Here is a 13392-nt window from a genome sequence, read left to right as displayed (position 1 = left end):
GAAGTGCGAAGGAGAACTGGAGTTCTTCGGGAGATGGCTGATCGAGTTGAGCAGAGAGTGTTGCGATGGTTTGGGCATATGGAGAGAATGGATAATGAGCGATTGGTGAAAAAGATAACTAGATCTGATGTGAGAGGTGTAAGGGTGAGAGGGAGACCACAAATAGGATGGATGGACAGCGTGAAGAGAGGGTTGGATGTGAGAGGGATGTCTGTTGAGCAAGGAAGAGTGGCTGTGCATAACAGAAATAAATGGAAAGAAATTGTGAATGAATAAATGATGACGCAGTCCTGAGGGGATATTCTACCGCATTTGGTCTGATCAGCTAGTCAGGTCAAGTGCAGGTAAGGGGATGGGTCTATTATGATGTGGCAGGGGTAAATCAGCTCTGCTGTCAGGCCCTGCTGCAGATGTCACTGACTGCACTGTGCAATTGACCCTTGTGCCATGTGGTGCTGAGAGGATCTGTCTCTTCTCCCCTTTGGGGATAAGATGCGAATGAATGTGTCTGAATGGATGAGTAAATGGGGAGTGTGTCGTCCTGTCTCGGCTACCTCCATTTCCGTGGGGGAAGCAGCCTAGGTATATAGATAGATATTTTAAGAACAAAAAAGTTAGTCACAGAATAAAATTATATATCTTAACCTAACCTGACCTAACTTAACCCGGCTCTATTATTCAAACATTTTATTCAATTTCGGCCGAATTTGGTGGAATGAATAAGGGTCAGCCAAGAATGAAATTATTCGATTTTGAGACAACAGGTCATAGGGAAAGGACAAAGGGGAAGGTCAACGCAGACAGGTTAGAAACGACTTGGCGAGAAGGTTGAGGGTTAGGGAAAAAATAATTATTCGATTTTCAAGAATAATCAGGCATCGGTCAGGGTCACAAGGCACGGTCAAAATTTAGGGCTGAAGGGTGCAGGTGTGTTTACTCTGTGTGCTCTTCGTAACACCTCTCCCTTGGCGACTTATTTTACATATTACACCTTCACGTTCCCCTGTACGTTATCTGTATTGTTTATAGTTCCACACAATTAGCGTCATTAGTATAGATGACAGGGAGGTGTAATGTGAAGAATATCAGTGGATAACAGTGAGACCCTTTCACTTATTTGCATCTCTCTCTCTCTCTCTCTCTCTCCCCAACCTTGCATTTCTTGAGCAGGTCCTTGTTGTGCAGCTCCAGAGGGAAGTGCGATTTAATCACTCTTGGCGAGGGCTGACTCTCCACTATCTGAATCCCCATACCGTCCTCCTCTTTCTTCCCAGGACAGACTCTGCTGAATTTCTCTGCGATCGACTTCATGTCCGTTTTGGCTAGTTTGTTGTTGTCCAAGTGCATACCAAAACTGGAATTGCAAAGGTGTAGGTTAGAGGGAGGACAGCCTGATGGTGAAGTGCAGGGATTAAGGCATCTGACTGTAGATAGATAGTTCGATAGATATGTTAGCGCTCGGGTTCCTATGACTCACTTCCCTGAGAAAATACTATTAACACAATATCAACTGCTTGCTGAATGATGAACCTTTTTTTTTTTTTTTAATGCGAGGAAGAAGGAAACAAAGGTCAAAAGCCCATAAGATTGTTCTCTCTCTCTCTCTCTCTCTCTCTCTCTCTCTCTCTCACACACACACACACACACACACACACACACACACACACACACACACACACACACACACACACACGCACGTACACACACACACACACACACACACACACACACACACACACAATCAGGCCGATAAAGAGAAAGATATAACCGGAATATCCACACACACACACACACACACACACACACACACACACACAATCAGACCGATAAAGAGAAAGATATAACCGGAATATTCACACACACACACACACACACACACACACACACACACACACACAACACGGGACAGTACGAGCTTGACTCATTCCTGTAAAGATACAATTAGGTAAGAACAGAGGCAGCTCTATAGGGAGCTCTATATCAGTCCGATACAGAGAATGATATAGACTGAATATTCACACACACACACACACACACACACACACAGGAAATAGAACCAAGACGAAAGAATACGCTGAGTCATCTCTGAGGTTTGTTTACTACAACAAGACGGAGATTGTAAGTATATGCTTTGCACTTTAAGTATTGCAAAATGGATACATACTTCAGTAAAACAAATTTGGAAAAGAAAAGGGATAAAGGTAAAAAGCAAAATGATGATTTCTACCAAGATCTGGTTGAAGTAGAGGCCCACAATAGACTGGTTGAACGTGTAAAGAAACTAGAAATGGCTTTCAAAAATGAAATTGATGATATAAAGAAGCAGATGCACTTGCAAAAAGAAGAAATAGAAAAACTAGGAAAGGAGGCCAATAAGAAAGACACAATCATCAGTGAACTAACCATGGAATTGAGTACACTTAGGAAAAAAATGAGTGAAATGGCAAGTACAGTAGTCCATCACGAGAGTGTTATGGAAGAGTTCAAAAATGACACAGAGACAATTAGGCAAGTTAGCAGTCATTGACCAGAGCAGTGATATTGAGGAGAAGATAACACAAGTAAATGAAGCTGTGCAAAGCTACAAAAATGATGTAGAAACCACGTATGCTGAAATGGTGAAAGTAAAGAAAGACTTAGAAACAAGGGTGGAGGAAAAAAGCATTAAAAAGGAGGTGAAAAGAATAATCCAAAACAATCCAAAGTTAGTCAGAGATTCAGTAGAGATAAACAAATCAATAGTAATCACTGGTATAGAAGAAGATGAAGTTAAAAACGAGATCACAAGAGACAAAAAGGAGGCAAATGTAATGAGCTTACTGAAAGAAGTATCAGAGGAAATCTGTAGTAAAGACATACAGGAACACAAAAGGTTAGGGAAATACGAGAAAAGCAAGACAAGACCTCTAAAGGTGACTTTCCAGAGTGTAAACACTGTGGAAGAGATACTAAAAAATGCAAAGAATCTTAAGGAAAAAGAGGAGTTCAAAAATGTATGGATAAAAAGATGCCTAACACAAGAGGAACTGGAATTACTGAAAGAGAAAAGGGAGGAAGCAAAAACAAAAAATGAGGGAAGATCAGAAGAGGAGAAGAAGAAATTTTTTTACAAAGTAATAGGATTGCAGGTACGAAAGTGGTTCACAAACAGGATGGAAGAAACAGGAGGAATGTAGTAGAACAATGTCATGACAAGTATATAAACAAGATGATAAAGTTGATGTACTCAAATGTGGATGGAATGGTATCTAAATTACTAGAGATGAATGATTATGTCAGAGAAAATGAACCACAAATAATATGCCTAACTGAAACAAAATTAATACCAAGGATATCAAATGACATACTAAACTTAGAGGAATACAATTTATGGAGAAGAGACAGATATTTAAAAAAAGGAGGAGGAATTATAATATTAACTAAGAAAAATCTAAAAGTCAAGGAAATAAAACTAGATATACCATCACAAGTAGAACTGATTGCAGTAGAGATCGACACATCTGAAGGTAAAGTAATTGTAGCCAATTTGTACATGCCACCCAGATCAAACACATGGGAAAGAGACGAATATGAGGACCTGGCAGAGAGTACAATTAAGAGTGTAAGATCATTGCTACATAAAATGGAAGAGAAATCGGAATGAATTATACTAACTGGGGACTTCAATACAAATATAAATTGGAATACTCTAGATATAAATAGCCAAGAAAGCTGTTGGGACCAAAAGCTCCTGGATCTCGTACAAGAGATTTTCTTAACGCAACATGTGAGGGAAACCACCAGAAAAAGAGGACTTGATGTACCTTCAGTGCTAGATCTAATATTTACAAGGCAAGAAAATGATATTGACAGTTTAATATATCACCCTCCACTCGGCAAAAGCGATCATGCAGTACTAAATTATAACTTCAGGATAGCATATGACATAGTAAACAGCAATGATAGTTACAAAAAGAGCCTAAACTATAAAAAGGGAATTTATCAAGACCTAAATAAGTATTTCTTAGAAGTTGATTGGGAAAATGAGCTTAGAGGACAAGATTTAAATGCTGTATATAAAAAAATTTGTGAATTTTATGAAATAGGAGTCCAGAAGTACATCCCACAGCACAAAGAAGCAGATAAGAAAATACAGAAATGGTTCAATACAGAATGTAAAAAATCAAAAGAAAGAAGAGATTTGATGAGGAATAGATACAGAAGACACAATAGTGAAAGGGCGTATAATAATTACAAACAGGCAGGAAACGACTATACAAGAATAAGGAGGGAAGCCCAAAAACAGTTTGAGGAGGATATAATAAATAAAAGTAGTGATCAACCAAAGCTGTTTTACAGCTATATCAGAAGCAAAACTAAAGTAAAAGATATAATACAATCCATTACGGACGAGGGAATCACTTATACTCGTACACAAGAGAAAGATATTTGTGAAGCACTAAATAAGAATTTTCCAATTAGTTTTTACAGAAGAAAAAAATTTTGAGAGGGACTATGTGGAACACGCATGTCCACACATACTACCAGATATACAAATAGCAGAAAAAGTAATACAGGAGGAGTTAAGTGGATTAGACAGAGGAAAAGCAAGTGGTCCTGATGAAATTTCATGATGGGTATTACGAGAATGTGCAAAGGAGTTACGTAAACCATTATTTTTAATTTTCAAGAAATCCTTGAGTCAAGGTAAACTACCTGATATTTGGAAAAAAGCAAATATTGTCCCCTTATTCAAGAAAGGAAATAGACAAAATCCACTCAACTACCGACCAGTATCACTGACCAGTGTTGTAAGCAAGGTATTTGAAAAGTTTCTAAGAAAAGCTTGGGTAAATCATCTAGAAGAACACAGTTTGATAACAGAAAGACAGTTTGGTTTCAGAAAAGGTAAATCATGTGTTACTAATCTGTTGAGCTACTATGACAGAGTAACAAACACAATACAGGAAAGGGAAGGATGGGTGGACAGTATCTATTTAGATTTCAAGAAAGCTTTTGACACAGTACCACACAAAAGACTTTTATGGAAACTGTACCATCAAGGAGGAATTCGAGGCAAACTGTTTTGTTGGATGCAAGACTTTCTCATAAAAAGAGAAATGAGGACAGTACTAAGAGGAAACTACTCATCATGGAAAGAAGTGACTAGTGGAGTACCACAGGGTTCAGTGCTGGCACCAATCATGTTTTTAGTGTATATAAATGATATAAACAGTAACACTGGAAATGAGAGCTATCTGAATATGTTTGCAGATGATGCAAAAATACAAAGGAGAATTACTAACACAGACTCTTGTAAAGAGCTACAAGAAGAATTAAATAAACTTCATGAATGGAGTAGTACATGGCAAATGGAATTCAATGTGGACAAGTGTCATGTAATCAAGTTTGGTAAAAGTGGAAAAAGACCTGATTGGGATTATAAGTTAGGAAATAAAACCCTATATACATCAAAAAGAGAGAAAGACCTAGGTGTGATTATTAATAACAGACTATCTCCGGCTGACCACATCAGCGAGAAGGTACGGAACATGTATACACTGCTTGCAAATATGAGAATAGCATTCACATACATAAATGAAGACATGCTAAGAAGGATAATAACATCATTCATTAGACCAACCCTGGAATACGCATCAGTAGTCTGGAGTCCTCATCTCAAAAAAACATATAGACAAGATTGAAAAAGTTCAAAGGGCCGCTACAAGATGGATACCAAGCTTAAGGGACCTAAGCTACGAAGAAAGACTAAATAAACTGAATCTACCAACACTAAAGGAGAGAAGGAAAAGAGGTGACATGATAATGCTATATAAGTGCATATCAGGAAAGGAGAAAATAGACATAAATGATTACTTAACATATGGAGAAGCATCAGCAAGAGGACACTGCAAAAAACTGCATAAGAAGAGAGGTGATAAAGATGTAAGGAAATTCAGTTTCCCAAACAGAGCAATTGATCAATGGAATGCACTACCGAATGAAATAGTGTGTGCCAAAACAATTCACAAATTTAAGGATATGTACGATAAATATGGTTTAAGACACGGGACAGTACGAGCTTGACTCATTCCTGTAAAGATACAATTAGGTACAATTAGGTAAGAACACACACACACACACAGACACAGACACACACACACAGACACACACATCGCTAGATAATTACCCAACATCCATTGAGCGGACCCACAGCTTCTCCTTCATCTCCTCGCTATTGGGGTCCAGATCCGGGTTCCTTAACATGACCCAAAGAATTTCCTGCATCCACGTTGTGCCGCTTTTGGGGAACGTAATGATGAACACGTCGTCTGGCCGGAGCTGGAAAATCATCATCATCATCATCATCATCATCATTATCAAAATCACCATCATCATTAATAATATAAACTTTACTGTCATCATCATCTATCAGTGGCGTATCCAGGATTTTTGCCAGGGGGGGCAAACACTTGGAATATTTTCCCAAAATATCTGTCACCACAAGTCTTCCTACAATTTATGCTTTATGTCATCAGAAATAAATTTACATCATTACTGTCGCATTTGTTCCAATGTCTTAAAGAAAAACTATCTTTTCACTACATATTCATAGCTTTCTTGGAGTAACTTTAATAGCTAATAATCCTTTCAGAGGAGAGGTATGTAAGACACTCAGTACATAATGTTACCAGAGGTCTACTCTTTCATTAGAGAGAGAAAGGAAACGCCAGTAATAAATTAGAAGGCACTGGAGTTTCCACAGCAAAGACATCTTGTCACTAGTATCATTGGTCATCACAGTCACTCTCGTAGATGGTATTATTATCGATACATGCAAGGTGACTTCCCTCCGTTCTACCTCAAAACAATTTTTTTTTTCTCTGTACCCCAAATTTCTTGTGCAATTTTAGTACTGAATAAAGCAATGTCAACACTATACTCTTAGTGCATCATTTACCTGCTGTCTTTATCTCTCTGTACATATAAGGAAGTACAGCTATTTTGAGTAATAATCTACGAAATTATGATGAAATATACCACACATCGGCACAGCACCTACCTTACGAAAGGCAATGGCGTCCATACTATGTTTATATTCGGAAATAAACCTTGTATTTTGATTGGCTGCTGGAAGAAAAATGACGGAATGGATAGGCCAATGAAAACTCGAATTCTGGCGTGAGTGTCCCGAACACTCACACTATCCCACATTCGTATCGCTTTTTTCTATTTTTTTTTTTGCGTTCTCTCTCTCTCTCTCTCTCTCTCTCTCTCTCTCTCTCTCTCTCTCTCTCTCTCTCTCTCTCTCTCTTTCTCTCTCTCCACCTAGCACATATGCATAAATTAAAATTCTCTGCCGTATTCTGTATTCTGTTTTGTACTACTGCTGTGGTGGTAGCCAATAGAAATTCTGTTTTCCACTACTTATTCTTTTAGTTTGATTCTCATTGGCTCAGGCATCAGGGGTGGTGCATACGTCAAGACTGACCTAAGTAAATACATATGGTGGGATTAACCTCCTTGACTGAGGCGACAACTCGAACTGCCCTGCTCAGCAGGGAATGATTTTCATATCACCTGAACTGTATCGTACTGCATACAAAGGACTTTTCCATTAAGGAAAAAAAGAAACACGGCGTAAAGCTATTCCTCCCGAAAATTCTCACCTAGAAAAGTGGGAGGGGACAAAAGATACTCTGTCCCCCAGACTCCAAAAAGTGGGGGGAGGAGGGACATGTCCCCCTGTGCCCCACTCAAACGAGGCCCCCGGCACACATATTTATATCAGCTTACCTTCTAAAATGTAGTCTGAGGTGACCAAAATGACTTCATGCAGTCTTCAAAAATTCTGCTTGTTTGTTTGTAACAATAATTGTGAAGTGTTTGTTTGCAACTGGCTACAGGGTGAGAGGATATGGCTGTAGGGTGACAGGATGTGGCTGAGGGGACAGCAAGGCCATTTTTACACCTCATCAGCATTGAAGTTGCAAAACATCATTTGTGCTCAAATATTAACCACATAATCTAAGGTGATAGGGGAAACTGCTAAGTTATAAATGGTCATTTTTTCTCCAGGGTTTTATTATATTTAGTCTAGCTTTCGATTTCAAAGGAAATTATTGCTCCCACATAAATATTTTTTAAATAGATAATACTGTTTAATATACAAGTGGAAAAGTTAGGAATACTGTATTGTCATACAAGAACTATGCCAAAAATTTTTTTCAGAATTTCCCCCAAATTTTCCCAGGGGGGGCAGACTGCCGACCCTGCCCCCCCAGTGGCTACGTGTATGTCATCTATCTATCTATTTATCTATCTATCTATCTATCTATTGCCAGACGTCTGAATAATACGAGATGGCCACAAACAAATCGCCTCCACGTCACTCTGTCCCCCGCCATTTCACTGCCCCGCTCCCAATTCACACCCCCCTCTCTCATATATCTTTCCACTCCATCCCTCCATCTCATCCTTGGCCTTCCCCTCCCTCTCTCCCCCTCCACCTCACTCTCATACACTCTCCTCGTCAGTCTCTCACTCTCCATCCTCTCCACATTTTTTTTTTTTTTAATGCGAGGAAGAAGGAACCTAAGGCCATGAGCCCGCAGTAACAGTTCCCTCCAAGAGAAAAACAAAATACAATATAGAGCCAAATTCAAGATCCGATCATTTTGAGATGCCTGGACACACTGCGTTTGAAAGACTGGAGATCATAGGCAGCAGGAAATACAGACAGAGGGAGACAGTTCCAGAGCTGACATGTTGCATAAATGAAAGACTGGGAGTAACGGTTAACTCTTGCATTAGAGAGTTGGACAGAAAAAGGATGAGAGTTTGCTGCCAGACGGGTGCTACGCGCCCGTCGTAGAGGTGGAGGAATGCAAGCAAACAGTTCAGAGGAGCAGTGACCATTAAAGTAGCGATAGAAAAGAGATAAAGATGCAACAGTGCGGCGAAGAGACAGAGGTTGAAGGGAGTCAGTAAGAGGAGGAGAGTTAATGAGACGAAAAGCCTTTGACTCCACCCTATTGAGAAGAGCTGTATGTGGGGAGCCTCCCCACACATGAGAGTTGTACTCCACACAGGGGCGGATAAAAACCCCGTGTATAGAGTCAACAATTGTACAGGGGTAAAGAAAGAGCGGAGTCGGCTTAGCACACCCAATCTCTTGGAAGCAGATTTTACAAGAGATGTAATATGATCTTTCCAAGATAAGTCCCAAGTAAATGAAACCCCAAGCATGTTCAAGGATGATGCAGGATTAAGCTGAATATTATTAAACATTAGTGGGTATACCTGTGGAAGATTTTGTTGGGTTGATAGGTGTAAGAACTGAGTCTTAGATGCATTAAAGACAACCATATTATTTTTACCCCAGTCAGAGATACGAGCCAAGTCAGACATTAGGTGTGCCATAGCCTCATCCCTTGTTTGTTGAAGTAACTGTTGAGATGGGCGTTGCGGGAACCGAATGGAAAGGTGAAGGGTGGAGTCATCAGCGTATGAGTGGATAGGGTTAGATGTACAGCTTAGAAGATCATTGATGAATAAAAGGAAGAGAGTTGGTGATAGGACAGACCCCTGAGGAACACCACTGTTGATAGATCTAGGAGAAGAACGATGGCCGTCTACAACGGCGGCTATAGAACGACCAGAAAGGAAGCTAGCGATGAAGGCACAGACAGAAGGATAGAAACCGTAGGAGGGCAGTTTGGAAATTAAAGATTTATGCCAGACTCGATCGAAAGCCTTTGAGATGTCAAGTGCAATGGCAAAGCTTTCGCCAAAGTCCCGAAAGGAGGATGACCAGGAGTCTGAAAGGTAGGTGAGAAGATCGCCAGTGGAGCGTCCCTGACGGAACCCATACTGACGATCGGAAAGAAGGTTGTGATAGGAAAGATGCCTTAAAATTTTTCTATTAAGAATTGACTCGAAAACTTTTGAAATACAGGACGTTAAAGCAATTGGACGATAGCTGGAGGGTTGGGAGTGGTCACCCTTCTTTGGGACTGGCTGAATGAGAGCAAACTTCCAGCAAGAAGGAAAGGTACAAGTTGAAAGACAAAGGCGAAAGAGTTTGCCTAGACAGGGTGTAAGCACAGAAGCACAGTTCTTGAGAACAACAGGAGGGACCCCATCAGGCCCATATGCCTTGTTAGTACTGAGGACAGTGATGGCAGAAAATACATCAACTGAAGAAATTTTAATGTCAGCCATGAGGAAGTCAGAGGGGGGAAGTGATGGAGGAACAGCACCAGAATCGTCTAAGGTAGAATTGGAGGAGAAAGTCTGTGCGAAGAGATCTGCTTTATCAGTAGAAGAAATAGCTACAGAACCATCAGAGTAGAAAAGAGGAGGGAAGGATGATGAGGTAAAGTTGTTAGAAAGATTTTTGGCAAGATGCCAGAAGGAGTGGGAAGAATTCGTGTTGGAGAGTTGAGAGCATTTAGTATGGATGAAATTATTTTTAGTAGAGTGAACAACAGACTTAGCACGATTCCGGGCAGAAACATAAAGATGATGTGATTCAGGGGTGGGTTGGCTCAGGTACCTTTTGTAGGCCCTCTCCTTGTTGCGGACAGCATTAGAACAAGCGTGATTAAACCAAGGCTTTCTTGCGTTAGTCAAAGGATATGAGAAAGGAATGTATGCTTCCATGCCCGAGAGAATAACCTCCGTAATGCGCAAGGCACATTCAGATGGCTCACGGCCATGGAAGCAATAATCATTCCAAGGAAAATCAAACAAGTACTGCCTGAGGGCCTCCCAGTCCGTTGCTCCAAAATGCCACAGACGACGTTTCCCTGGAGGGTCCACAGGCCGTACCGGAGTGATAGGACAGGTTAAGGTAATAAGGTTGTGATCGGAGGAGCCAACGGAGAGAAAAGATTAACAAAGCAGAAGGATTAGTTGTGAGGAAGAGGTCAAGTATGTTGGAGCTCTCTCCAAGGCGGTCAGGGATACGGGTAGGGTGCTGTACAAGCTGCTCTAGGTCATTAAGGATAGAAAAGATGTAGGCTTGTCCACCAGGTGGATCCGTGAAAGGAGAGGAGAGCCAAAGATGGTGGTGAACATTGAAATCTCCAAGAATGGAGATTTCAGAGAAAGGAGAAATGGATAGAATGTGTTCCATCGTAGAAGTAAGATAGTCGAAGAATTTTTGATAGTCAGTAGAATTAGGGGATAAGTAAACAGCACAGATATATTTAGTCAGAGAATGACAGGAAAGCTGAAGCCAGAGTGTGGAGAATTCAGAAGAATCAAGTTCAGGAACACGAGAGCAAGATAAGTCGTTGTGTATATATACACAACAGCCACCTTTGGCTTTGAAATGAGTATAGAGAAAGTAGGAGGATACAGAAAAGGGTTTGCTGTCAGTTGCCTCAGGCAGCTGAGTCTCTGTTAGAAAAAGAAGGTGAGGTTTAGAGGAGGAGAGGTGGTGCTCAACAGAGCGAAAGTTAGAGGACAGGCCGCGAATGTTGCAGAAATGAAGAAGAAGAGAGTCAGACAGTGGTTCCGGGCACCTTGAGTCGTCACCGGGAGAGGGGCAGATGGTGGGGGCATTTATGGTCCCCCCCCTGGGGACTCCGAGGCTTGATAAAACGACGCCATTTTTGGTAAATTTTGAATAGGAAGTGTAGTGTGTACTGTGCATGTAGTTTGGTGAAGATAGTTAGAGAAATTTGTACTGGAGAGCATGCTGGCCTACTCTCTGTGTAACTGAGACACTGAAAAAGTTCAGCAAAGGGGGATGGTCAGGAACTAGTCCTGAGGGCTGATGAAACGGGAGCTCCAGCACTCCCTGTCATCAGCTTTCCATCCACCTCGGGAGTACTGCCCTGCTCGACTGGTGCTACAGCCTACTCATCTCAAACTACCTCAGTGTGTATCTCCTAACGCTTCCTATCACATCCACATCCATACCACAATGCTCCTTCACATCCTCATTTGTCAGTCTGCCCCTCCATGTGACTCCACAGGCTCCTCTCAAATAACTCATTTCCACTGCTCTCACTCTTGACATGTGTCCTTCCAACAACGTCCAAGCTTCACTTCCATACGTTAGAGTTGGTATCACAATACTGTCATGTAGTAACTTTTTCATTTCCGTGCTCAGTTCCCTGTTGCTTGTCACTGCCTTCAAGGAACCAGCAACCTTTCTTCCTTGTTGTACCCCTTCAAGCACTTCACCCTCCAAACTTCCGTCATCATCATCATCATCATCATGAATAATATAAGCTTATTGTCATCATCATCATCATCATCATCTTTATCATTATTATTAATAATATAAACTTTACTGTCATCATCATCATCTTCATTATTAATAATCTAAACTTTATTGTCATCATCATCATCACCATTATTAATATAAACTTTACTGTCATCATCATCATCATCATCATCATCATCATCTTCATTATTATTAATATAAACTTTACTGTCATGATCATCATCATCATCATCATTATCATCATCATTATCATCTTTAATAATATGAACTTTAATACCATCGCCACCATCATCTCTGTCATCATAGTCATCGTCATAACTAATAACATAAACTTCACTATCATCATCATCATCATTATCATCATCATCATCATTATCATCATCCTCATCATCATCCTCATCATTATCATCATCCTCATCATCATCATCATTATCATCATCATCATCACTATCATCATCAATATCATCAGCAAATTTTTCATTAACTTCATTTTATTATTACCGTTACCACTGTCATCATCGTCATTAGTTATTCATCGTCCTTCACATTATTCTTAGCTGCAATAATCCTCCTCATCAATATTCGTATCAGTATTATCGTTGTGTAGGGGCAGCTGGATCATGGAAAACAAATCGCTAAAGAAGATATGTTACGGAATCTCCAAGGCAGCACATATCTCCACCTCGTGTCTTGGAGTATGACAACCCTTATAACACTGAGCTGTGACGTGGGAAATAAATGGCTAAGGAAAATGTGTTAGGGTACCTCCATGTTGTAAAGCCGGTCCAGATATCGTGTGGTAATGGCCGGGTACAACCAGCCGTCGGGCAGGATTCGGACCAAATCATTTTTGTACATCACCAGGTCTTCGCTGATCTTCCGTAACTCTTCACTGGTCAGGAGTTCGGTCTCATGGCCAGATAGAAGGCGTTGCTTGTTCATCCCTATTGGTCTTGTTTTTGCACAGGCTGCAGAATGGACAGAAACGTTAGGTGAGGTTAGCTTAGGTTGTTAGTGAGGTTAGGTCAGGTTAGGTTAGGTTGCGTTAGTGAGGTTAGGTCAGGTTAGGTTAGGTTGTTAGGTTAGGTCAGGTTAGCTTAGGTGAGATTAGATTAAGTTGTTAGTGAGGTTAGATTAAGTTGTTAGTGAGGTTAGGTTAAGTTAGATTAGGT

General features: G+C 40.6%; 1 protein-coding gene across 1 annotated transcript in view; it reads right to left on the bottom strand.

The window, feature by feature from the left end:
• LOC145409508 (sulfotransferase 1E1-like) overlaps window positions 1-13162 on the bottom strand; it is a 51270-nt gene extending 38108 nt beyond the window's left edge. The window contains exons 1-3 of the mRNA XM_080279897.1: window positions 12986-13162; window positions 6170-6321; window positions 1153-1354 (exon numbers count right to left, since the gene is read on the bottom strand). Coding sequence (XP_080136023.1) covers window positions 1153-1354; window positions 6170-6321; window positions 12986-13162 — 531 coding nt within the window. The remainder of the gene's footprint in view (window positions 1-1152; window positions 1355-6169; window positions 6322-12985) is intronic.
• Window positions 13163-13392: the final 230 nt, after the last annotated feature.

Source organism: Coenobita brevimanus, chromosome 81 (assembly GCF_032717465.1).
Source record: "Coenobita brevimanus isolate Jiangsu-jjx chromosome 81, ASM3271746v2, whole genome shotgun sequence".
Lineage (NCBI taxonomy): Eukaryota > Metazoa > Arthropoda > Malacostraca > Decapoda > Coenobitidae > Coenobita > Coenobita brevimanus.
This window is presented reverse-complemented; position numbering and strand designations above follow the sequence as displayed.